The sequence below is a fragment of the Mauremys reevesii genome, linkage group 24, assembly GCF_016161935.1.
Source record: "Mauremys reevesii isolate NIE-2019 linkage group 24, ASM1616193v1, whole genome shotgun sequence".
NCBI classification, from domain to species: domain Eukaryota; kingdom Metazoa; phylum Chordata; order Testudines; family Geoemydidae; genus Mauremys; species Mauremys reevesii.
Window position 1 is genome coordinate 20,955,176 of NC_052646.1, and position 25,811 is coordinate 20,980,986.

At 62.2% G+C, this 25,811-nt stretch overlaps 1 protein-coding gene across 1 annotated transcript; it reads left to right on the forward strand.

The window, feature by feature from the left end:
• The first annotated feature begins 6,492 nt into the window (after window positions 1-6,492).
• LOC120390442 (guanylate-binding protein 1-like) lies at window positions 6,493-18,383 on the forward strand. Its single transcript, XM_039513125.1, has 10 exons — window positions 6,493-6,974; window positions 9,919-10,102; window positions 10,209-10,336; window positions 11,899-12,008; window positions 12,529-12,722; window positions 13,847-14,089; window positions 14,654-14,928; window positions 15,433-15,645; window positions 16,623-16,725; window positions 17,227-18,383. Exons 2-10 carry the CDS (start codon window positions 9,928-9,930, stop codon window positions 17,655-17,657), a joined length of 1,872 nt encoding a protein of 623 aa, XP_039369059.1. The 5' UTR covers window positions 6,493-6,974; window positions 9,919-9,927; the 3' UTR covers window positions 17,658-18,383.
• Window positions 18,384-25,811: the final 7,428 nt, after the last annotated feature.

Below are 25,811 nucleotides of genomic sequence, written 5' to 3' on the forward strand. Positions count from 1 at the left end.
GCTCACGTGTCTGCATGTTTTTGCTGCTCTCTGGTGACATGAATCGACCCCTGAAACTACGAAACATGCAGGACAGGCGCCGGCTGCCCTGAATTTGGGCTGTCAAGGAAGGGTCAGTGTTGTGAGATTGGCTAGTGGTTGCGGGGGGCGGCTGGGAGCCAGCACTCCTGGGTTCTCTCCCCAGCTCTGGGAGGGGAGTGGGGGCTAGTGGTTAGAGCAGGGGGGCTGGGAGCCAGGATAGGGCCCGTCAGGGCAGAGAGTTCTCACTGGATCATTAGTGAAATACTCAGGGAGGTCCTGGCAGCGCAGATGCTGGAGGACAGTTTAAGCAGCGGGATTGGCTGGCACCGGCAGGGGCGTCAGGAAATGGACACGGAGCCAAGCCCCTCGCTGTGTGGAATCCCGACCTGGTCAGGGCCCTGCGGGGTGGCGTGATCTTGCTGTCGCCAGCTGGCCAGGTGGTGTTTCGCCTGCTCCCTTCAAGGCTCCGAGACCTGCCCCATTTCCCACAATGACAGGGAAGAAGCACCTGGGTCGGGTGTTCCTGCTGAAATGATCGTCAGTGACCCAGATAACGAAGCATCATTAGGTCCCAGGGGTAACACGCCATTGCTATGAAAGACACAACTCACACTGGGGTCAGGCTCTCAGCAGACACAGGCAGCAAACCAGGTGGATTCAGGTCACGTTGGGAAGGTTTTGTAGAAGCTCAGGGCCGGATTCTCACCAACCCCGGGGCCCTGTTTGGCCTGGAAGTGGGTGAAAGGAGAACACGGAGCCTCTGTACCTCCTGAGCTGTGTAAAGGAGCCCTCGCGCCAGTGAGAATCCAGCCCTGCTCCACCAGCCCTTGTGGCTGCAAAGCAAACTTCCAGATGTGACCTCTGCTGGGCAGCGTTTTCTGCCTCCGTGTGCAGAGAGCCTGAGCTAAAAGCCCTGTGAGTGGTGTGAACTGCCCCATTTCTAGTGACAGTCTGTTAACTCTGAACCCTAATGACCACACTATAACCTGTTTTGCTGATCGTGCCAGCTATGGGTCAGCCCGGCAGTAACATTTGAGGTTGGAGCCATTTGTTGCTGGGGGGGATGTGGGATAAACGCTCCCTTCGTGTGGGCCTCTGGGGCCGAGCGCTTGGGACACCAGCTGTTCACACACACCTGGCTCTTCCTGCTGGGCTCTCTGCTGCTCCCTCGCTTTATCCCGTGGCCGTGGAGGAGCCCGTGTGCCTGGTGGGGACCGGCGCCGATGGGGAACAGGACGTGTACAACCCGTGGAACAACGCGGTGACCGCCATGGCCGCCATCGAGAACGAGGTGGCCCTCAGGGAGGCGCTGGCTCACTACGCGGCTGGGAGGGGAGGCTGCTGGCGGAGCCGGGCGAGATCTCGGTGGTGCACGGGACATGCAAAGGGGACGCCCTGCATCATAGGTTCATCGATTCTCAACCCACCAAGGGACCCTGTGGTCAGCGGGTCCGACCTCCTGCACAGCACAGGGCGTGGGACGTCCCCGAAGTGATTCCTGTTTGAACGAGAGCAGATCTCATGGAGAAACACCCCACGTTCCCCTGCGGGTGACAGCGTCAGCCTTGCGGGCCGGCAGCTCCTCTCGACCCGGTCGCTTGCTTTCTCCCCCGGGGCTCTGGCGCAATGTCGGGAAGCCCCCACAAAAGTGCCGATTTTCCTTCCCTGAGAGGATGAGGCCGTAGAAAGGAGGGATCAGCCCCTGTGCTGCAGCTCTGCTCCCATCTCCCCACCCCTGACTCCGGCCCCTGCGACCTTCCGTCTTCATGGGGGGAACATTTTGCCCCGAGGTGGAATAAAGTGAGGCCTGCGCCCCTGAGAAAGGAGGGGGCTCATTAGCATATTGATTGGGTGAATAACCCAGCACTTGGCCATCTCTGGTCCCAGGCGGAGGAGGCTCTGGAGCAGTTCCTGGCCAGTAAGAAGGCCGAGGCGGAGGCCGTGCTGAAGGCCGACAACCTGCTGACTGAGGCGGAGAAGCACGTGGCCGGTGAGACCCCACAAACAAGCCCCTGCCCCCTTTGCTTTGCAGCAGAACCAGTTTCCATCTGGCCTTTAAACTGCCCTTCGAGCCGTGGGTAGGTGGGTCCCATGCTGAGATGCTGGTGTCAGGGGCTGGCTCCCTAGTTATCCGCCCCGTCTCATGCCAACCGAGTCGGGGGTGCGGGTTTGTGTGGTGCCCGGGGGCTGCTTCAGGCGGTTGGGGGAGGGGTTGTGCCTCTATTTCCGCGAATGTGCACCAGGGACTCTGTGCTGCAGAGCCGGGCGCGGGCACTGCTGGGCCTGCCGAAAAATCTGCTTTTAGCTGAAAGCTCCACTTACCTCCTGTGTGTGTGTGTGTGTGTGTGTGTGTGTGTGTGTGTGTGTGTGTGTGTGTGTGTGTGTGTGTGTGTGTGTGTGTGTGTGTCCCTGCTGAGCCCTGCTCTGTGTGTGTGTGTGTGTGTGTGTGTGTGTGTGTGTGTGTGTGTGTGTCCCTGCTGAGCCCTGCTCTGTGTGTGTGCACGTGTGTAAGGCCACCATCTACCGGCACAATGAAATACCAGCATCCGTTGTGCTGTTCGCAAGTTGTCGGTTCACTCCAGCCGCTGGCCTGCGGGGCGGCCGGGGGCGTCTCTGCCCCCTTCTGCCCTTGAGACACTGGGGCTGATTTTCAGACTCGACAGGCGCTGGGGGGGGGGCTCAGCCCCACCCCCCAAACCAGGCCGAGGGGGCAGGTTGCCAAAGGGCTTTAGGCGCCCAGTGGGATGCTCCACCCGGCCTGAGGCGGTTGGGGCCAAACGCCCATTGATCTCGCTGGCCGTGCCGGGCAGTTCGTACCGCGCTGCGTTAGCTCCCTGGACAGCACACACCAGCCGCACCCAGGGGCCGTCTCCACGGGGCCGGCGGCTGGGGGGGGCAGACCCACGCCGGCTCGGAGGGAGCTGCACCAGCCCGCCTGACGCTGAGGGTCACTCTGACCCAGCACAAACCTGTAGCCTGTAGAGGGCGTCGCGGCTGAGGACAGCGGGGCTGAGCGGCTCCCTCAGCTTTGGAGACGTACGGCGGGAACAGCACCAAGGCGAAGGCTCTGCCCTGAACGGCCAGACCGGCCGTGTACCGTAAACGGTGTTAAAATGACAGTCTGTGGCCTTAAATCCTCGGCGGGGGGGGGGTTCCTGGCAGGTCGGGGGCCCCGTAAGGACGTGTGCGACCTGAGTCAGTCTGCGGAGAGCCAGCCCGGAGCAAGGTGGGGTGAGCTGGGCCTCGCGACCTTTGGGAGCAGCCTGCTTTGTCTCTCTCTGGTTTTGGTTCTTGTGTGTGATTGTTCTGGATTCTGAGTAATGAAGTCGTGTTAGGCTGCAGCCTTCCAGCAAGAGGATTCGGTGGTTTTATCTAACATCTCTGCCTGCGTGGCGTGAAGCGTAACCTGAGCAGAGTTCATTTCTGGTGGACTGGCCTGTGCTATTCATAGCTAATTATTACAATTCCCAGAGGAGAGGGCGTGGCAGGGTTGGAATTTGCTCTGTGGGTTGTTCCCAAGCCCCAGTGAAATCCATCTTTTCCCTCCTGGTTTCACTTTCCATGAGACAACTCTGCAGTGCAGCGGTAGCCGTGTCAGTCACCGGACGTTAGAGACAAGGTTGGGGAGGGAATCGCTGTCACTGGCCCAGCTGCTGGCGGGAGAGAGCCGAGCTTTCGAGCCGCCCCGAGCTCTCCTGGGGGGCTGGGACGTGGATTGCGAGCGTCCCAGCTCAATACACGGGGGACAGATTGTTCCGCATGAGGAGTGAACACCCATTTCCAGGGACCATTCCGGGTGACGGGGGCTGTGACACCCCTCCAGTCGCAGGGAGAAAAGGGGGGCGGAAGCAGCTGGGCCGGGGGTTGTTAGTGGGTTATCGATTGTCTCTGACCTCTCAGGCCTCCTGCTCACGGGAAACCGGCACGACAGGTTCAAGAGGGGAGCCCGGGGGCCAAATCCCTAATGCTGCTGGACGCTGAAACTCAGGGGCTGTGCAGAGACCTGGGCTGTGGCTGAGTCCAGCCCAGCCGCCCATGTCAGCGGGTCGCGGCTCAGACGTGAAATGTTGTATCCGTGCAGGGATCTCCCTGCACAGCTCCCGAGCCGGGCCCGGCCTGCGGAGCTCACAGCAGGGCCCAGCGAGGGGCGGGTCCTGGCCCTGCACGGCCGCTCGCCGGCTCCCCTGGGCTGCCCGGCCCCCGAGGGGTCTCACTCGTCCTTCAGCCTCCGCCACTGACCCTCTGGGCTCCGGCCCTCCTGCTTCGCACCACACGCTCGGCCCGGCCTGTCGGAGCCAGGCCCCGGGAGAGGCTCTGATCTGGGGTCCCACTCCAGCGAGGGCGCCCGGCGGGGGAGCGGGGAAATGGGCTGTCTGCCCGTGAGCGGCTTCGGTAAAGCACTCAGGCAGCTGAGCTCGGTGTGTGGCGCCTCCTGCTGTCGTGTTGGGTGATAACAGGGCCCGGTGAGGCTGGCGGATGGGAGAGGCCTGCCCAGCTGGGGGGTCAGAGCCCACAGCCGTTCCACGGCTCCCAGGCTGCACCCCGGGGTGACGGCCCATCACACCCGGTCACGGCGAGGCCCCTTTCCCCCGCGAGCCGCTTCTCATCTCCTGAGCCACGTCCCGAGCTGAGCACCCTCCCCAAAGCTTGTCCTGCTGGGTCTCATGATTTGTGGTAGCCTGACTCGCGATTAAGGATACGATTCTGTCACAGGCAGAGGTCACAAATTCCGGGACTTTCTGGGACCTCCAGGACATCTTTGGGGGCAGGGCTGGAGCAGCGGCCACCAGAGCCCGTGTCTGGCAGCCAGCCCCAGAGCTGCCGGAGCAGCGGCCAGGGTTGGGTCAGCCCCCCTGGGCCTGGAGCAGTGGGGTGGCGGGAGCAGCGACAAGCCCTGGCAATGGTCTCGCTGTGTTTGCCCCCCAGCCCCCAGGGTATTTTTAGTAACAGTCGGGGACACTCCTCTCCGCCTAGATCTAAAAAGCCCCCAGCAGAAAGGCCCCGGGACGGGGTGGGCTGGACAAATTCAGACAGGAAACCAGGCGTCCGTTTGTACCAGGGAGGGGGATGAACCATGGGAAGAATGCCCTGAGAAGCGCGTTGGACGGTTCTTAAATCAAGCCGGGCTGGTCCCCCGACAGATCCGCTCTCGGGTTAGTGTGGGGCAGGTCTCTGGCCTGTGGGACACAGGGGCTCAGTCCAGGTGATCACCGTGGGCTCTTCTAGCCTTGGGGTCTATGATCTGTGAATGGGGGACACGGCGCCCCTGGCGTGGGGGGCACAGAGCTGCTGGCCTGGCAGGGGCGGGCGGGTGGCACCCGGGGAGCACGCGGGAGGGGACGGAGGGGATGAGCTGAGCTGGTACAAGCTACACAGGGTGTGACCAGGGAATTCACACCATTAATACGGGGAACTGCAGGCGCCAGTGAAAAGCCCCTGGCCAGTCGGGTTCAGGACCACAAGCCCTTGTCACACATCTCAGGACTAACCGAGATCCCAGCGCGGGCGCAGCCGTTACAGGCCCGGCTGGGAAAAGCCCCACGAGGGAGCCGGCGAAGGCAGATGGGTTTGGTGGATGTTCCTGCCCTGGATCGGAAGGAAGTGGCCGAGGGATTCGGCTCTAGCAGCGGTACCCGGCTTTCTGCTAAATACCAGATGCTAAAGTCTCACATCTCGAAATCGGCAGGGCCGGGTAGGGAAGAGTAGCCGAAGAATTGGCCGAGGAGCTCCCTGCACCCGAGGTTGATGTGTAACCAACCTTGGCACACGCAGGAGGTCCCAGGGGATTTGAGAAGCTCTTTCCGCAGTATTAAAAGGGGTGGACGGGGTGACCCGGGAGCCCAGGGCAGTGAAACCCCTGCGGGAAGGGGCTCAGCCCGCTGGGGGGTCTGGGTGGGGGAGGGTCGTGTTTAACCTGTGCTTTCCGGGCTGGTGCTGCGCCTGTTCCCTGCAGCTTAGAGTGAAACGCAGCCCGGGCCCAGTGCAGGAACGATGCTGATTTCCCGGCACCAGCTCCTGTCACACGGAGGGCGGCTGCTCTCCTGGCCGCTCCCAGTTTCTGTTTGACACAGAGCTGTTTGCACTGCCGGCCGGTCAGACGGGCCCAGCACGATCGTCTCGTCGGACCCCCGGCACCTCGCAGGGCCCAGAGCCTCCCCCACCCCCCCAGTAACAGACCCCCACCTCCGGCTGAGTCACCGCCGGCCCCAAATCGTGGGTCACAGACAGAGTGACAGAGACTCCACCATGGACACGAGTTCAAACCTGCCAGTGACCCGGGCCCCAGTGCAGAGGAAGGTGACACCCCCCCCCCAGGTCTCTGCCAATCTGCCCCGGGGCAGAATCCCCCCCCCCCCGTCTGGCTTTAAGCGAACACTTAACATCACTGGGGATTTCCGCTGCTCGTGGTTTTGCGACGGCTTGACAGGGAAGGCTGCACACCGCGCTCGCAAGAGCAAGGCAGCGGCGCTACAGGAAGCTGTTCGGGGGGGCGGGTGCCACGGGCTGCCCCCTCCCCATGGAGCAGGAGCTGCTGCTGCCTGGGGGAGGCCAAGCCATGGCCGGGCCGCGGCCGGCTACGCCCCAGGCTGGAGTGGCAGGACGGGCCAGTGCGGCACCGACCGTGGGCCAGGACGTTTTCCACGCACGAGGGGAGGCCCGGGCCGCTTTGGGCACCTCGGAAGCTGGAACTTGCTAAGAGCGAGGAGCTGCCTGAGAAGTCAGCGGGAGAAGGAAGTTCAAGGCAGCAGCCGCCTGGGGGAGGCAGGGAACCAATCAGCGGCCCTGGGCCAGGCTGCACAAGGCCCCCACCCTCCAGCTCACCCCGTATATCGGATGCCACCTGCTTTTGCTTTTGCTTTTCACTCAAGCCCAGAGAGAGGAGCCACAGTGCAGAGCGGCAACGCGTGGGACTTCTCCCTACAGCCGAGAGAGACACTGGGCAGCTAAAGAACGTAAGTGCTCGGCCTCCGGCTTGTCCCACTGTGCCCAGGGCATTATCAGCACGACTTTACCCTGGAGAGGTTTGCTGGTGACGCTGGCGTCGGTACATCAGGTCAGAGCGTGGGGGGAATCGCCCCCCTACTGACAGAGCTGTGCCGGCCAAAGTCCCCGTCTGGACGCGGCTCTAGCAGCAAACGTTCCCGGCTGTCCGGGTACAAGCCCTCGTTGGCGGGGACAAGCCGCGTCCTCACCCGCAGGGTTTGCCAGCGCAGCCCTTCTGTGCAGAGCAGGCTTTAGCCGCACACCGTGATTCATGGCTGAAGATCCTTTTCAGGGCACGTGGGGGGCCGGACTGTCTGTCATTATCGTGCAGAGCGAGGCTGGTGGGACAGAAGCTAGAGGAGAGGCAGGGAAGGTCCTGGAGGAGAGTCAGGTCCATCCATGGCTATTAGCCAACATGGTCAGGGATACGAGCCCCTGCTTGGGGCCACCCTGGATTCTGACGGCCAGACGCCGGGAGGGGAAGACGGGGGTGGGTCTCTCCATATTGCCCTGTTCTGGGCACGTTCCCCTGAAGCTCTGGCTTGGGCCACTGTCAGAAGACAGGACACTGGGCGAGGTGGACCATTGGTCTGGCCCGGTCTGGCTGCTTTTACGTTCTTAACCTGAGCTGCCTGGGCCATGAGAGCCGGGGACATAACGGTGGAAGAGCCTGGTAGGTCGTATGGAGATTGGTCATGGGAAGGGTGGGACGAGCTGGAAGGAAAAGGGAGGGGAGGAAAGGGATCCGTGTTTCATGTCAACTTGCTAGGAAGGGAACTGGGGCTAACGCTGGGGGTGTGGGGCTGGGAGTCAGGACTCCTGGGTTCCTTTTCCAGCTCTGGAGGGGGCTTGGATCTTGTGGTTAGCGCAGCGGGGGGGCTGGGAGCCCAGATTCCAGAGTTCTGTCCCCAGCTCAGTAACGAACCTTCAACAATTCCACTCCCGACGCCGGGGCCTTCGTTTCTCTCTGTGTTGGAGAGAAGCCCAAACCCACCGGGGGCTGGGAGGGTGAATTGTTTGCGTGTGAAATTCTTTCAGCCCCTCAGACGAGAGGAGCAAAGTGTCATGAGTGATAATGAAACTGGCTGAGGTAGAAACAGCAGAAATAATGTTTGAGATGGAATAACGGGGCGATTCTCGGTGTAACTCTGGGGTTTGTGATGCGGTAGGTCGTGGGGGTGGGGCCCCGCTGCAGGAAGCATCTTGAGAAGTGGAAAGTGGGTGTTTGCCACGGACAAGGGCAGAACTATGTCCCAGGAACGCTCTGCAGAAGGGACGTCGGGCAGGTGTCAATCGCTGGCCCACAGCGAACGCGCCGGGAGGTGGCGCTGCAAATCTCTATTGGGCATTAAAGCTGCTGGTGTCAGAGCCGAGCCAGTAATTGATTTGTCAGGTCAGGGGCTGAAAATCACAAAACCGCCTCAGTTCGGGTCGACGCCAGAGGCAAATGGAGAAACGAAAAATGATTCATTCGGGGTCAATTGAAATGTTTTATTTGGCCTCCGATTCTTTTATCTTCATTTTTTCCTGTTAGTTTTTTTTTAAATCCTTTTGGTTCGTTCTAAATTTCAAAACAAACTCAAAACGGTTCATTCGGGAAAGGTCAGAGGGAAACGGTTCGACTTTCAACCCAAAGATTTTCCCTCTAAACTGTTCTGCGCCTCGGGGGTTCAGCTGCAGGCCCCGGCAGGACTTTCGGCTGGAGGTGCAGACCCCTTGGGGGCCGTGGAGCCGAGGCTGGGACCACGGCACTAGTGACAGGGGCAGGGCTTCCTCCCGCCTCGGCGCAGGGCGTCGGCCTAGGTGACCTCTGGAGCGTGGGTGGTGAGATGAGAGGCCAGGGAGACGCTGCCTCCCCCGGCTGCTGCTGACCCCCGGTTGCGGGGTTTGGTGACGAAGGTTTTGCGTTTATTATGCCCCATGCAGGCACATCCCGCCTCCTCGGCGGCCCCGGAACCCGCATGGGGCACAGCAAACAAGTCCGTGTGGGAGGGGAGGGGCGGCTGCGGCTGGCCCGGGGCTCCTCCGGGTGGGGTGGGGGCTCCAGTGCTTCAGAGGGAATGAACAGAACAGGGCCATTATCCAGTGATCCCGCCCCCGGTGTGCAGTCCCAGCTTCTGGCACTCTGAAGTTTAGGGACACCCAGAGCGTGAGGTTGCATCTCTGACCAGCTTGGCTCATAGCCATTGATGGACCTGGCCTCCAGAAACTTGACTAATTCTTTTTTCAACCCCGTTATACTTTTGGCCTTCACAGCATCCCCCGGCAGGGAGTTCCACAGGTTGGCGGCGCTGGGTGAAGAAATGCTGCCTTCTGTTTGTTTTAAATCTGCAGCCTGTTAATTTCATTGGGTGACCCCAGGTTTGTGTCATGTGAAGGGGGAAATAACACTTCCCTCGTCACTGTCTCCACACCAGTCACGATTGTGGAGCCCTCTGTCACGTTCCCCGGGTACAGGAAGGGGCACGAGGGTATAATTACCCCCAGGAAATCCTGGGGAGCCGAGCCCACCTGCAGCCTGGACATAGACTGTCCGAATACGCCAGGGAAGGTCTCTCCCAGCCTCTGTGTGTGCTGCTGGCGTCACTGCCTGTTCATCACTAGATCCAATCTAAGCGACTTCGTCACCATATTCAACCCGCCCCAGCCCGGGCGAGCCCCTCATTCAGCACAGGGCGTTGGATCAGTGCTTGACAATCGATTATTGTGGGTGAATTACGAGTGATCGATGAGTCCTGGTCGGATCACCTGAAAGGGCATTTTTTAGCGACTAAATGATTGGCCTGTAACGTTTGGCCCCAGTCCAGCTGTCGTGCCTGGGCGAGCAGCACTGTGCACCGGAGCCAGCTCCTCGGTGTTATCTCTGCCGGCGTTACCGCCTCCCACGCTCTCTGTGCTGCCCCCTCTCTGTAGCCCGTGGCCATGGAGGGGCCCGTGTGCCTGGTGGGGAACGGCGCCGACGGGCAGCTGGAGGTGAATCCCGCGGCACTGGAGATCCTGCGCGGCGTGGCCCAGCCCGTGGTGGTGGTGGCCATCGTGGGGCTGTACCGCACCGGCAAGTCTTATCTCATGAACTCCTTGGCCGGGAAGCAGAGAGGTGAGAGGTTCCCCAGCCCCCTTCCCGTGGGCGCCGGGCTGGAGCCGGGAGCGAGGGGGCAGGTGCGGCCGGGCGCTGGGTCTCTACCCGTCTCCTCTCTCCCCAGGGTTCTCGCTGGGCTCCACGGTGCAGTCGCACACCAAGGGCATCTGGATGTGGTGCCTGCCCCACCCGCGCCGGGCCGGCCACACCCTGGTGCTGCTGGACACCGAGGGGCTGGGCGACGTGGAGAAGGTGAGGGGGGGGCTGGGGGAAGGGGCCGTGCGGCTCTTGCCTGGGGAGCAGATTCTGAGACCCCCCAGGCCAGAGGGACCCTGTGACCGTCTAGCCTGGCCCCCCTGGATAACACTGGCTGGATTCCGGCCCCCCAGGAATACCTGGACGGGATCGAGAGGATCGGCCGCCTTCATTTCCACACTGCCGGGGATGGAGAATCCATGGCTCATGCCCCTCCCCGGGCAAGAATTTGCCGCACTTCATCTCCCAGCCACTGGCTCACGCCCCCCCCCTCCCGCCTTCCCCCTGCTCGAGTGAGGAGCCCACGCGACTCTGCTCCCCGGGACAGACGGGGACCAGGTCACTCCCGAGCAGGGTCGGCCCCTTTCCCACGCGCTGGGCCGAGCCTGCACGGAGTCCCCCTGATCTAAGGTGCCGCGGCCGGTCCGACCCGTGAGCGGCTTTGGAAGGGCTCTTTCTATACGGCTGTAACGCAGAACCAAACCAGTGGTGTCTGCAAAGTACAGAAGGGTTCAAAATGTTTAAGAAGCTTCATTTAAAATTGAATTAAAATGCAGAGCCCCCGGCCCGCGGGCCAGGACCTGGGCAGTGCGAGTGCCGCTGACAATCAGCTCGCGCGCTGCCGTCGGCCCCTGTGCCAGAGGGTGCCAATGCCGACCCCAGAGCCTGCCCTGGGCCCAGCTGAGCAGCAGGAGGCCTGGCCTTGCTCGCTCTGGGTGGGCGTGGGGGTGGCCGGCCCCAGAAGCGGGCGCGGGGGTGGCCGGCCCCAGAACTGGGCGTGGGGGTGGCCGGCCCCAGAACTGGGCGTGGGGGTGGCTGGGCCCAGAAGCAGGTGTGGGGGTGGCCGGCCCCAGAAGCGGGCGCGGGGGTGGCCGGGCCCAGAACTGGGCGTGGGGATGGCCGGCCCCAGCACTGGGCGTGGGGGTGGCCGGGCCCAGCACTGGGCGTGGGGGTGGCCAGCCCCAGAACTGGGTGCGGGGGTGGCCGGCCCCAGAACCGGGCGTGGGGGTGGCCGGCCCCAGAACTGGGTGCGGGGGTGGCCGGGCCCAGATCGGGGTGCGGGGGTGGGCGGGGCCAGAACTGGGGGTGGGGTTGGCCGGGCCCAGAACTGGGCGCAGGGGTGGCTGGGCCCCAGAACTGGGCGCGGGGGTGGCTGGGCCCCAGAACTGGGCGTGGGGGTGGCCGGCCCCAGAACCGGGCGTGGGGGTGGCCGGCCCCAGAACTGGGCGGGGGGGTGGCCGGGCCCAGCAGTGGGCGTGGGGGTGGCCGGCCCCAGAACCGGGCGTGGGGGTGGCCGGCCCCAGAACCGGGCGCGGGGGTGGCCGGCCCCAGAACCGGGCGTGGGGGTGGCCGGCCCCAAACTGGGCACACGTCCAGCGTGTCGCCTTCAGGCCAGGCCAGAGGGGAGGTCCCCTCCCTGCTCCCACTGGAGACCCCCGTTGGGGATCAGGCCGGCGCTAGCAGGGGCGGCTGGTGCGCTCGGCCCCGGAGCAGCCCCCGCTCGCCCTGTGCTGGGCACCCGGCTCGTGCTTCAGCTCCAACCCCCCCTCGCTGCCCAGGGCGACACCAAGAACGACGTGTGGATCTTCGCGCTGGCCGTGCTGCTCAGCAGCACCCTGGTCTACAACAGCAAAGGGACCATCGACCAGTACGCCATGGAGCAGCTGCAGTATCCTCGCCGGGGGGTGGCCAGGGGGGACGTGGGGCCGGGGCTCCTGGGGAATGGTCCCTAGGGGATGTGGGGCTGGGGGCTATGGGTGTGGTCCCTGGGGGACGTGGGGCTGGGGGTGCTGAGGGGTGGTCCCTGGGGATGTGGGGCTGGGGTGCTGGGGGGTGGCCCCTGGGGGATGTGGATTAGAGGCTCCTGGGGTGGCCCTGGGGACGTGGGGCTGGGGGCTATGGGGGTGGCCATGGGGACGTGGGGCGGGGGGTGCTGGGGTGGCCCCTGGGGACGTGGGGCTGGGGTGCTGGGGGTGGCCCCTGGGGATGTGGGGCTGGGGTGCTGGGGGGTGGCCCCTGGGGGACGTGGGGCCGGGGCTCCTGGGGAATGGTCCCTGGGGGGGGCCTAGCGCTGGGGCTCCTGGGGGGTGGCCCGTGGGGATTTGGGGCTGGGCTCCCCCCATTCAGTCCCACGCTGGCTGGTAGCCCCCAGGCCTGGCCCCAGTTTGAGGCCTCAGCCCCCGGCCCAGCTTCGTGTCGGAGCTGACGGAGCACATCAAGGTGAAGGCGCAGGGAGGGGACGACGCGGAGGAGGACACCGAGTTCGTCCGCTTCTTCCCCAGCTTCGTCTGGGCCGTGCGGGATTTCACGCTGGAGCTGAGGATCGAGGGGCAGCTGGTGGCGGAGGACGAGTACCTGGAGCACGCGCTGGCCCTGAGGAAAGGTGAGCTGGGGTCAGCTGTGTGCAGGAGGGGCCCATCCCCCCTGGTATCCTGCCTCCTCCCCGCCCCCGAGATCAGGCCCATGGGCCCATCTACCCCGGCGTCCCGCCTCTGCCACTGAGGCTCAGGCCCAGTCGTGGCCCAGGAGCCCAGGGCTGCACAAGCAGAGCAAAGATACAGGCCCTGCCCCCATGAGCCGACGGTGTAAGCGACGTGCGGCCCAGACAGACGGGGGGGACACGGGGACTATAGCTCTGACCGTTCCCTGGCCGGGCCCACGCGGGACAGTGTTATCTGGGAGCTCTGCAGCCGCGGCCGGGTACCGCACAGGTGTCTTTGAACAGGGGGGAGGAACGGGTTAAACCAGGCCAGGGAACGGTAGGAAGAGTCCAGACCCCTTGGCTAGAACCCCCATCCCCACTCCTCTTACGGGCACAGGCCTCCAGCATTTGAGCCCCTGGCTTAACGAGGTTCTCTCAGCCTAGGGCGACCCCTCTTTGGGGGCAGGGTAAGCACAGTTCTGCTCCCCTTTATTCACACAACACTGGTAGCATTTCCCCTCCCTGCAGTCACCACCAAAGGGATTTGTAACCCAGCACCACTGCTGGGCTGGATACCTAGGCAGGGCAGGTGTGTTCATGGAAATACAGTTTGCTCCTGACGTCTCTCCCGCTCCCCGCTAGCTGTCGGGGGACAATTCATTCAGGCCCTGCTTGCGAGGCGTAGTCACAGCCGCCCGTCTGGGTTTGGTGAACCCTGCGGATTAAGGCGCCATGTTGCAGGGTCCGGTTGGGTTTGTTGACTTGGGAAGAAAATAAATAATAAAACATCCAAAAATCTGGATTTTTTTTCTTTTGGTTTTAAACAACTTTTGGGTCCAAAATCTCCATTTGACTTTATTCAGTGTCCCGACTCCAGACGTGTTTAAAAATGGCCCTAATCAAAACACCAGGTTTCCTTCAGCTCCAAAGTCGGGTTTTCTCAGCTTTTCAGTTTTCCAAAACTTCTCGTTTTTCACCTGACCTCAGCCAAATTTTTCTGTGATGTTTGGAAGCTGCCAACGACCCAAAAGTCTGTTATTAGCCCAGTGCTGGGTGTAGCCTCCTGCTTCTCCTTGGCTCTCCAGGAATCAACAAGAAGGTGGTGGACTACAACCTGCCGCGGCAGTGCATCCGCAATTTCTTCCCCACCCGCAAGTGCTTCGTGTTTGTCCAGCCGGCGTCGCGGCAGGAGATGGGCCAGCTGGATTCGCTGCCCACCAGCGCCCTGGACCCGCAGTTCCTGGAGCAGACCCGCCGGTTCTGTGACTACGTCTTCCAGTGCTCCAACGTCAAGACGGTCAAAGGAGGGATTCCGGTCAATGGGCGAAGTACGTCAGCCCTGTGGCTGCTCGGGGGAGACGCAGGCCGATGGCTTTGCTGGGTGCTCGTAGCAGGGGTGGAAGCGGGGGGTCGTCCTGCATTCAGGGATCCTGGGTGCCGCCCAGCTTCAGATTTGCATGGACAACGCACACCTGCCTTGGCAATATGTGGGTAAAACAGCTCCAGCCCGGTCCCAGCTCTGGAGAAAGGCCCCAGGGGGCCCTGCTGGCATTACCCACCGGCGGGCAGGTGTGACAGGTGCCCCCACTGGGCCAACCCACCATGGAGAGGAGCTCGTCCCGGGCCCGGCTCCGGAGCCCTGGCTCTGCTCAGAGGATGCTCGCTCCGAGCCTCTGACAGTTCGAATCCCAGACGAGCCCCGTTGGACTGGGGTCTGCAGAGCTAAAAGCAGGAGCTCTGTGTCTGCTACCGGAATAACCCCTATCCCCTGGGGGTCGGCGCAAAGGAGAATCTGGGACACGCTCCCCAGCGGAGTCCCCGGGGTGCCAGGTGCTGTACAAATGTACAGTGTCCTCCCCCCAGCTCTTAACCCTCCCCCGTCCCTTGCCCAGGGTTCAGCTCCTTAGTGCAGAGCTACGTGGGCACCATCCGCAGCGGGCAGGTGCCCTGCCTGGACAACGCGGTGACCGCCATGGCCACCATCGAGAACGAGGCGGCCCTCAGGGAGGCGCTGGCTCACTACGCGGCCGGGATGGGGGGGCTGCGGCTGCCGGCGGAGCTGGGCGAGCTCTCGGCGGCGCACAGGACGTGCGAGGAGGACGCCCTGCGGCTCTTCATGCAGCGCTCCTTCAAGGACGAGGAGCAGGGCTTCCAGAAGCAGCTGGTGGTAGGTGGGGGCGTCCCGGGCCGGGCCCAGCAGCAAGGAGAGCGTTGCTGGGGTGGATCTGCACTGCAGGGAGCCCCCTGGGCACCAGTGGTGGGTCAGGGCCCCTTTGTGCCAGGTGCTGTACGGAAACTCGACCGAAACCTGGTCCCTGCTCCAGGGACCGACCAATCCCCCGGTGACCTGATTGGTCAATGAATCTGTGACCCTCCTAACCCCTGATTGGCCAGTGGACCATTGGCCTCTGTTCCCCTGATTGGCCAGTGGCTCATTGGCCTCTGTTCCCCCGAGTGGCCAGTGACCCTTTGACCCGCTGATCCCCCGAGTGGCCAGTGACCCTTTGACCCGCTGATCCGCTGAGTGGCCCGTGAGCCTTCGGCTCTCCCGTTCCCCGCGTGGCCAGTGACCCACAGTCGGGCGCAGGCGTCAGCCAGGGGAGGCAGGAGGGCAGCGCAATCCAGCCCCAGCCATTGCTCTGCGACGGGGTTTCTCCCTTTCCGTGCCCAGGTCGGGATCATGGAGCGATACGCAAACGTCCTAGCAGAAAACGAGGCCGTTTCGGAGCAGACCTGCCGCGTCCTGCTGGAGGAGCTCTCGGCCGCCATGCAGCAGAAACTCAGCGCCGGGATTTACTCCCAGCCCGGCGGGTACCAGGCCTACGACAGGGACCAGAGCCAGGTGGTGGAGAATTACCGGGCCAAGTCCAACAAAGGGGTCAAGGTGAGTGTCTGAAATTAGCCCCCCCGGCTCGGCCTGGCAGCTCCAGGAGCCAGTGCAGCTCCGGGAGGAGGAGCCGGATTCCGCTCCGGCTCGTCCCTCGCCCGCAGAGCTGGTGCCTAAACCCCAGCGGCCGAGTCAGGCTTCCCCGCTTGGCTGAGGACAAAGCAGAGGGGCAACGGCAGGGAAAGGCCGTGGGGTAACCGGGGTCTGACCGTGACCTGCAGAGTCACTGTGGCCCCTGGCGATGCCCCAGCTGGACCCTGATCTCATGTGGGGAGTTTGTGGAGCTGGAAAAGTCCCACAAAGACCCTCAGTCATGGAGCTGCTTTTCCGAGCAGGATGGTGCTGTGGGCGAATTCCCCCCAGGATCCCGTCCTGCTCTGCCTGGGCCCAGTCCGGATCTTTCCATTGACTGGGCTTCAGATCAGGCCCTGTATGAACAGCAACGGGGCCCTGGGTGAAATGACGCCACATGCATCATAGGTTCATCGATTCTCAGCCCACGAGGGACCCTGTGATCAGCGGGTCCGACCCCCTGCACAGCACAGGGCGTAGGACGTCCCCAAAGTGATTCCTGTTTGAACGAGAGCAGATCTCATAGAGAAACACCCCACGTTCCCCAGCGGGTGACAGCGTCGGCCTTGCGGGCAGGCAGCTCCTCTCGACCCGGTCGCTTGCTTTCTACCCCGGGGCTCTGGCGCAATGTTGGGAAGCCCCCTCCAAAGTGCTGATTTTCCTCCCCCGAGAGGATGAGGCCGCAGAGAGGCGGGATCAGCCCCTGTGCTGCAGCTCAGCTCCCATCTCCCCACCCCTGACTCCGGCCCCTGCGACCTTCCGTCTTCATGGGGGGAACATTTTGCCCTGAGGCGGAATAAAGTCCCCTGGGAGGCACACGCCCCTGAGAAAGGAGGGGGGGCTCATTAGCATATTGATTGGAGCTCATGAATAACCCAGCCCTTGGCCATCTCTGGTCCCAGGCGGAGGAGGCTCTGGGGCAGTTCCTGGCCAGTAAGAAGGCCGAGGCGGAGGCCGTGCTGAAGGCCGACAACCTGCTGACTGAGGCGGAGAAGCACGTGGCCGGTGAGACCCCACAAACAAGCCCCTGCCCCCTTTGCTTTGCAGCAGAACCAGTTTCCGTCGCTGCAGCGTGTCTGTGCAGCGCCTGGCACCATGGGGCCCTGGGCCGGGACTGGGGCTTGTGGGTGCTATGGCCATGCAGACTGCAAATAATACCAGGGTCACACGCTGCAGAGCGTCTGTCGGCCAAACTCACTGCACCCACCAGGAGCTCCCTGCATCCCCCCCCTGCAGCAAACTCCCTGGGTGCACCCTGCCCCTCCTCCCATGCAGGTGCTCTGAATGCCCCCCACTCCCCCTTTCCCCAGGGCTCTGTGGGGCCCCATCCAAACTGCCCTTCGAGCCGTGGGTAGGTGGGTCCCATGCTGAGATGCTGGTGTCAGGGGCTGGCTCCCTAGTTATCCGCCCCTGTCTCATGCGGATTTGTGTGGTGCCCGGGGGCTGCTCCAGGCGGTTGGGGGAGGGGTTGTGCCTCTATTTCCCCCTTTCTGTCCCCCCCCAAAGAGGAGAAGCAGAAGGCTGAGATGCTGGAGCAGCAGTGGAAGACAGAGGAGGAGAAGCGGTTGCAGGCGGAGCAGCTGATGAAGGACCAGGAGCGCAGCCACCAGGAGAACGTGAAGCAGCTGGAGGCCAAGGTGGCGGAGGAGCTGGCCAGTGCCCGGGAGGAGGCGGAGCGGGCGCTGCAGAGCAAGCTGAAGGAGCAGGAGGCCATGATGCAGAAGGGCTTCGCGGAGAAAGCCAGGCTGATGGAGGACGAGATCTCAGGCCTCCGGCGGGAAATCAGCTCCGCCAACAGGACTGAATCTCTGTCAGGCATTTTGGGCACCATCAGGGAGGGGCTGAGAGCCGTCGCCAACGTGTCAGGTTATCTGACATCCAGGCACCAGCAGAGGAAGGGGACGAGTAACCCGAGTAAAACCCCGACACCAAAGTAGCCGAACCCCTGTGGGGTCCCCCCCCCCGGCGGCAAGTCCCACAAACGCTGCTTCTCTGCACAATCGAAAGCTTCTGCTGACTAATTCCTGTGACCTGCCACATCCCACAGCTGCTAACACAGGGCCCGGAGCTGTCTGCAAAAAGTAAATCACAGGGCGCCTGGGTTCTGTCCCCAGCTCTGGGAGGGGAGCAGGTCTAGTGGTCAGAGCGGGTGGGCTGGGAGCCAGGACGCCTGGGTTCTGTCCCCATCTCCTGCAGTGTAATTCTGTGAACCTTTGTGCCAATCACATCACTGTTCCGTGCCTCAGTTTCCCCTCTGTGAAATGGGACCTTCCCTCTGGGTGCGGAGGACGAAGGGTTGTTTGTGTGTTAGGTGCTGAGCAGCTGGTGCTGTCTACACGCACAGTGTTAACACGAGGATCTCCAGCGACCGGCTCCAATTTCCCTGAATGCCCCTATGGCCGTGTAAATGCAGCCCCACTCCCAGGGCTCCCCCCCGCCCCCGCCGGTGCTGTAACGGGGCTGCCGGGTGTCTAGGGCGAGGCAGCTGTGGGGATGTCTCCTTTCCCCGGCTCAGCATGCTGAGAGCTGGGTCATTATCCCCCCCGTCTGTAACGGGCGGGGCCGGCAGGTGGCTACAAGCTCCGGCACCTGTATCTCCCTGCGCCGGGAGACTCTGCGCCCTGCAGCCCGGGTAGGAATTAAACAGCTTTGCATGAGCTGGAGCAGCCTGTCCCAGTGTCTGTATTAGCGACAGCTCCTGAGTCGATCGCGGTCAATCTCCCTCCACCTGCAAATCTCAGAAAACACAGAGCCGGAGGGGCTATTTCTCTCCTCTGTGGAACCACGCAGCTGTCCCATGAGGCTTTGCAGCATTAGCTCCCCCTCGCACACTGACAGATATCGACATGGAGAAGATCCTACAATCAGAGGCTAAATGGAAGGAGCAATTAAGCCCCTTCATGGAGTGAGATTGCCAGAAATTACAGAAGCCACTGTCCAAGGCACTGGGCCACAGGCAGAGGCTAGAGCTAAAATTAAAGCCAGGTAGTTCCCCTGGTTGCACAGGCAGCGGCTGAGATTTGGGCTGATGGGTCTGTGGGTGTTTAGTGCAGAAGATCCAGGAGAAAGGGAGAAAAGCAATGGGGAGCTAGCGTGACCCCGAGCGGGAAGCAAAGGGACGGCTTCTTGGGCACAGAGCCGGCTGGAGAGGCACGCGAGGGATGTCTGAGCAAGGAAACTGCCCACTATTGTCCGTCTCCACTGCGGCCCGGGCAGCAGACCTGGGTGGGCGTTCGTTGTACAGACACAGGATCGCGCCCAAGAACAGACCTGACTCGTGGCTTCGATTTCTCCTTCTCCTGGAAACACCCTGCAAAGCCCAAGTATCGGCAACCCCCCCGGGCCCCGAGGGGCAGCAGCAGCTTTCTGAACAGCAGCCGGTCTGGCTGTGGGGTCCTGCAACGATCCAGCACCTCCCTGGGGAGCGTGTTCCCGCGGCTAATCACCCACCCGGTTAACTAGATTGGCCTTGTTTCCAGCTGGAACGTGTCTGGCTGTCGCTCCCAGCCGGCAGTTCTCGTTCTGCCTTCTCCACCCGCTCACGGAGCCCTCAGGTGCCCGGGAGATTCTCCCCGTGACCGGCCTGACACCCCGGGATCCAGTCACCCGGGGCCCCTCCTTCTGAGCGAGCTCTGAGCTCTTCCTCAGACGCCATTTCCCCCCCCGAGTTCGAACAGCCCGTGTGTCGGTGAGACAGGCAGGGCCTCTGCGGGGTGTCAGACGGCAGGACCCCACTCCGGAGCGGGGGCGGGGCGGAGTCTGGGCATTTAACTGGAACTGCTTTGGCCAGAGCTCCCCGAATGTGCACCAGGGCCTCTGTGCTGCAGAGCCGGGCGCGGGCACTGCCGGGCCTGCCGCAAAATCTGCTTGTAGCTGAAAGCTCCGCCCACTTCCAGTGTGTGTGTGTGTGTGTCCCTGCCGCCCCCTGCTGGGGGGCCTGAGCCCTGCTCTGTGTGTGTGTGTGTGTGTGTGTGTGTGTGTCCCTGCTGAGCCCTGCTCTGTGTGTGTGTGTGTGTGTGTGTGTGTGTCCCTGCTGAGCCCTGCTCTGTGTGTGTGTGTGTGTGTGTGTCCCTGCTGAGCCCTGCTGGGGGGGCTGAGCCCTGCTCTGTGTCTGTGTGTGTGTGTGTGTGTCCCTGCTGAGCCCTGCTCTGTGTGTGTGTGTGTCCCTGCCGCCCCCTGCTGGGGGCCGAGCCCTGCTCTGTGTGTGTGTGTGTGTGTGTGTGTCCCTGCCGCCCCCTGCTGGGGGGGCTGAGCCCTGCTCTGTGTGTGTGTGTGTGTGTGTCCCTGCTGAGCCCTGCTCTGTGTGTGTGTGTGTCCCTGCCGCCCCCGGCTGGTGGGGGCTAGCCCGGCTCTGTGTGTGTGTGTGTGTGTGTGTCCCTGCTGAGCCCTGCTCTGTGTGTGTGTGTGTGTCTGTCCCTGCTGCCCCCTGCTGTGTGTGTGTGTGTGTGTGTGTCCCTGCCGCCCCCTGCTGGGGGTGCTGAGCCCTGCTCTGTGTGTGTGTGTGTGTGTGTGTGTGTCCCTGCTGAGCCCTGCTCTGTGTGTGTGTGTGTGTGTCCCTGCTGAGCCCTGCTCTGTGTGTGTGTGTGTGTGTGTGTGTGTGTGTGTCCCTGCTGAGCCCTGCTCTGTGTGTGTGTGTGTCCCTGCTGAGCCCTGCTCTGTGTGTGTGTGTGTCCCTGCCGCCCCCTGCTGGGGGGCGCTGAGCCCTGCTCTGTGTGTGTGTGTGTGTGTGTCCCTGCCGCCCCCTGCTGGGGGGCGCTGAGCCCTGCTGTGTGTGTGTGTGTGTGTGTGTGTGTCCCTGCCGCCCCCTGCTGGGGGGGGCTGAGCCTTGCTGTGTGGGGGGAGGCATGTGCAAGACCATCTGCCGGCACAATGAAATAGCAGCATCTGTTGTGGTTGCAAGTTGTCGGTTCACTCCAGCTGCGGGGCGGCCGGGGGCATCTCTGACCCCTCTCCCCTTGAGACCCTTTGGGGCTGATTTTTCAGACTCAACAGGCGCTGTGGGGGCCCCCCAACCAGGCCGAGGGGGCAGGTTGCCAAAGGGCTTTAGGCACCTAGTGGGATGCTCCCCCTGGCCTGAGGCGGTTGGGGCCAAACGCCCATTGATCTCGCTGGCCGTGCCGGGGAGACCCGGCCCAGGCAGCTTGTACCGCGCTGCATTCGCTTTAAATCCTCGGGCGGGTTCTGGGCCTGCTGGAGGTGGGACCCCTGTAAGGAAGCGTGAAACCCGAGTCAGTCTGCGGGGAGACAGCCTGGCCCAGGGGCCACATCTGGGACTAGAAATTGTCTGGAGGAGCCATGAATGCTCACGAAACTGGGGTTGGGCTGCGGGAGGGGGTGAGGGCTCTGGCTGGGGGTGTGGGCTCTGGGATGGGGCCAGAAATGAGGGGTTCAGGGTGTGGGAAGGGGCTCTGGGCAGGGGTTGGGGTACAGGAAGGGGTGCAGGCTCCAAGTGGGGGTGCGGGCTCTGGGGTGGGGCTGGGGATGAGGGTTTGGGGTGCAGGAGGGGGCTCCGGGCTGGGATCAAGGGGTTCCAAGGCTGGGAGGGGGATTATTGAGGTTACAGTTTACAGATCCCTGTGCAGTGCCAGACGGGGTAATTTTGGGGTCCCACTCCAGCGAGGGCGCCCGGCGGGGGAGCGGGGAAATGGGCTGTCTGCCCGTGAGCGGCTTCGGTAAAGCACTCAGGCAGCTGAGTTCGGTGTGTGGCACCTCCTGCTGTCGTGTTGGGTGATAACAGGGCCCGGTGAGGCTGGCTGATGGGAGAGGCCTGCCCAGCTGGGGGGTCAGAGCCCACAGCCATTCCACGGCTCCCAGGCTGCACCCCGGGGTGACGGCCCATCACACCCGCCTTCGGTCACGGCGAGGCCCCTTTCCCCCGCGAGCCGCTTCTCATCTCCTGAGCCACGTCCCGAGCTCGGCACCCTCCCCAAAGCCTGCCCTGCTGGGTCTGTTCTTTTCCAGGCCTTCCCGGGGCTGCTACACCCGGCTAGTCGCACCAGGGGGCAGCAGGGCCCCGTGCTGCTGACGCTTACGAGTGGAATCGTTTTCCTTAAAGCCCCAGCTCCTGGAGTCAGGTGGGTCTGGGCTGGTTTCAGCCTTAAAGAAAAAGGCTGAAACCCTCGTGGCTGTGGAGAAAGCTACAAAATGTGACCCCGGGGATCCTAACGACTCAAAGATCAGACACCAAATAACAAGCTCCCCAGATCTCGTATCTTTACATAATCTTGTGATTTTAAAGCCAATCTCATGAGTTCTGGGAGCCTGACTCGCGATTAAGGATACGATTCTGTCACAGGCAGAGGTCACAAATTCCGGGACTTTCCGGGACCTCCAGGACATCTTTGGGGGCAGGGCTGGCGCAGCTGTCAGACCCGGAGCAGCGGCCAGGGTTGGGTCAGCCCCCCTGGGCCTGGCGCAGTGGGGCGGCGGGAGCAGCTGCAATCCCGGCAATGCTCTCACAGGGGGTGACCCAGGGAATTCAGACCGTTAATATGGGGAACTGCAGGCGCCAGTGAAAAGCCCCTGGCCAGTCGGGTTCAGGACCACAAGCCCTTGTCACACATCTCAGGACTAACCGAGATCCCAGCGCGGGTGCAGCCATTACAGGCCCAGCTGGGAAAAGCCTCACGAGGGATCCGGCGAAGGCAGACGGGTTCGGTGAATGTTCCTGCCCCGGATCGGAAGGAAGTGGGTCGAAACATTCGGCTCTAGCAGCGGTACCAGGCTTTCTGTTCAGCCAGTGACTGGGGGGGATGTTAAATACCAGATGCTAAAGTTACACATCTCTAAATCGGCAGGACCGGGTACCCTGTACGGAAGAGTTGCAAAAGAATTGGCCAAGGAGCTCCCTGAACCATGGATGTTGATATGCAACAAATCTTGGCATTCAAAGGAGGGCCCAGAGGACTGGAGAAAGCTCTTATACCAATATTTTAAAAGGGTGGAGAGGGCGACCCAGGAACCCCGGGCAGTAAAACCCCTGCAGGAGGGGGTGAGCCCTGTGCGGGAGGGGAGGCTCGTGTTCACTCCTCACTTTCTGGGGTGGGGCCGCCCCTTTTCCCCACAGTTTAGCGTGAAACACAAGACGGGCTTTGTGTTGCGTGACGCTGAATTCCTGGCATCAGCTCCTGTTACACGAAGGGCAGCCGCTGGCCTGGCCGCTTTCAGTTTCCATTTGACACAGGGTGTGGGGGGAGGGGGTTTCGGGCCCAGCCACTTCCCCATGCCTGAACTCCGTCGCCTGGAAGCTGTTAAAGGGAATCAGTGTCCTGGTGCAGAAAGCGGCGGCGTGTCCCGGCTCAGAGACAGTGACGAGGAGGAGCCGGTGGTCTGTCTGCAGCACGGCAGAGGGACCCGAGGAGCTGTGCTAATACGGGTAGTTAATAGATCACGTAACAGGCTGGGAAAGAAAAGGGATCAATAGGGTGCTTCAGATTCACTGGAAAGCCAGAGACCCACACATCCCGCTCTGCTCTCCGGCACTTCCTAGTCACCGCCCCCAGGTAAGCTCCCTACCGCGAGCTGCCCCAGTAGCAAATTGCTGAGACACAACATTGGTGTATAGGGTGAAACCCGGTGGGCAGCTGCCTTTCAATCAGGATAAGTATCAAAGAAGCAATTAAGCTCCTTTTATGGAACCAGGCAGCTGAAACTAAAGAAGCCACCACCCAAACTGTGGGACATATACAAAGCCTGTCAGGAATCCGAGCTGTATGGGTGGTGTTTTTGGTGGAGGGGTGTGTGTGTTTGAGGGGAGGGTGTGGCAGAGAAACAGCAGAATCACCACTGAAGCAGACACAGAAGGAAGCCAGCAAGCCCCAGAGATGTGCTTCTAACATGACCCTGAAAAAGAGAGAGCTTTTGGGCAGAGTGCTGTCTGGAAAGAGGCTTGAGATGTAAGTAAAACAACCTGCCTCTTGCTGTGTTCTGGGGAACAGGACTTTGTAAATAAAGACGTAGCAAAGAAGTACCTGACCCATCAGTAATGTCCCCCCCCATAACAAACAACACGTGAGACCCCAAATATGGTCAGCCACTCAGGCTACCGTTGGTGTGAAGAGTGAGATCCATTCTCCAGGAGGAGACTCGAGATTCCCCTGTTTGGCCAGGATCACCTGAGCCATTTGACCCTGGGGCAGGGCCAGATTACCAGTGGCCTGGCAGCTGACGGTGAGCTCACCTTCTCTCCTAATCGCATGATCATTTCCCACCCTGCAGGGGCCGGTTTTATACGTCCATTGCTGTCTTCAAAGGGCTGCTTGTCTGGCCCAGGCACAAAAGAGGAAGCGACCAGCCCTCTGCATAGACCGTCAGACCTGGAGGGCCCAGAAAAAGCCTCCCAGAGTCCAAACCCTCTGCTCCTTTCTCCCCCTCCCAGTGCTCAGCACCTTGGTGAAAAGTGCCGTCGACACGACACCCCGCGGGAACGTGCCCTGCCTGGAGGACGCCGTGACACTGCTGGCGGCTGTGGAGAACGAGGCGGCCGTCGCGGAGGCGCTGGCTCACTACGTGCCTGAGATGGTGACGTTCCCGGTGGCCATGATGGAGCTCTCGGAGCCTCACGGCAGAAGCCTGGTGGCTGCAGCTTTTCATGCCGTGCTCCTTCAAGGCTGAGAAGCCACGGTCTCAGTGGGAGCTCATGGTAACGCACTGTCACCGCTCGGGCTTCCAGCTCTAAAGGTCCCTGGTTCGATCCCTGTGGCAGCAGGGCCAGGGCCGGTCTAGGATCGAAACCGCTGTGAGCTCGCACGCTCGAGGTGAGCTTGGCTGTGCTTGAGCAGAGGGAGTAAGTTACCTGCTGGCGACAGGGCTAGAAACGCCAGGACTGGGGCCTTCTCTCCTGCAGGGCAGGGGCCCCCCTGACGCTCTAGGCCAGAGCAGGCTGCAGAGAACAGAAATGAGGTTTTTCCTTTTGTGGGCTAGGCCGGGATAGCAGAAAACTTTGGCGAAGTCTCGGGCAGAAGCGAAGCATCTCCAGGGAGCTTTGCCTCGTGCTGCGGGAGGAGCTCTCGGCCGCTGTGCGGAAGCAGCACCCGCCCGGGCTATACATGCAACCTGGCGGCTCCGGAGTCGACCTCCGAGACCAGAGCCGCGGGGTGGAGAACGTCGGGGCAGAACCCAGCCAAGGGGTCCAGGGGAGTGGCTGACGACCCGTCACTGGAAAGGGGGCAGGTGGGCGGAACGGGGGGCCGGGGGAAGGGGTGAAGCGGGGGCGAGGCCTCCGGGGGAGGGTAGTGCAGGGGGCAGGGCCACGGTTCGGGCACTGGTGGCCCCCCCACTCTTAGGGACCTTCCCTCACCCCTGTAGCCACAGCGGCACTTTCCTACCTCATCCCCCCCAGGTTTGTTTTCAAACTCCAGCAACGGCCCTTGCTCCCTTGCTAAGAGGAAACGTGTTTTAGTGGGAGAGGAGGGCGATTAGCATATTCATGAGAGCTCATGAATAATTCAGCACTGTGCTCTCATCTTCCCAGGCAGAAGCGGTACTGGACCGGTTCCTGGCCAGGAAAAGGCGGCGGCAGATGGAGCAGACAGCCAGGCCGGTGCTCGAGTCTGCAGGATTCCCGATCGAACCGGACCTGAAAATTCCCTGATTTCCTCAGACGGCTGAGGAGTAAATGGGTCAGTGCCGTGCAGGGAGGCACAAAAGCAGAGACTCACCCCCCATTGCGTGGCGACATCCCCACGCGCAGGAATAAATGGGTCCGTGTGTCCCTAGCGTTCCGGTCCCTGACCTAAGTGACTCGCCAGAATTTGGGGTCTTCTGGGTTGTTCCACTTGGGAGGGGAAATTGAGGCTGGAGTGTGGTGCCTTTGGGGCAATCCCGTTCATTTACCAAGCACGGACCAAGTCCAATTTTCCTGAACACAGGACGACTCGGAAAAGAGGGGCCCCCTCCTGCCCCCCACAGAAAGGATGTGGATGAATTGGAGAGAGTCCAGCGGAGGGCAATGAAAATGCTTAGGGGGCTGGAGCACATGACTTATGAGGAGAGGCTGAGGGAACTGGGATTGTTTGGTCTGCAGAAGAGAAGCGTGAGGGGGATTTGATAGCTGCTTTCAACTACCTGAAGGGGGTTCCAAAGAGGATGGA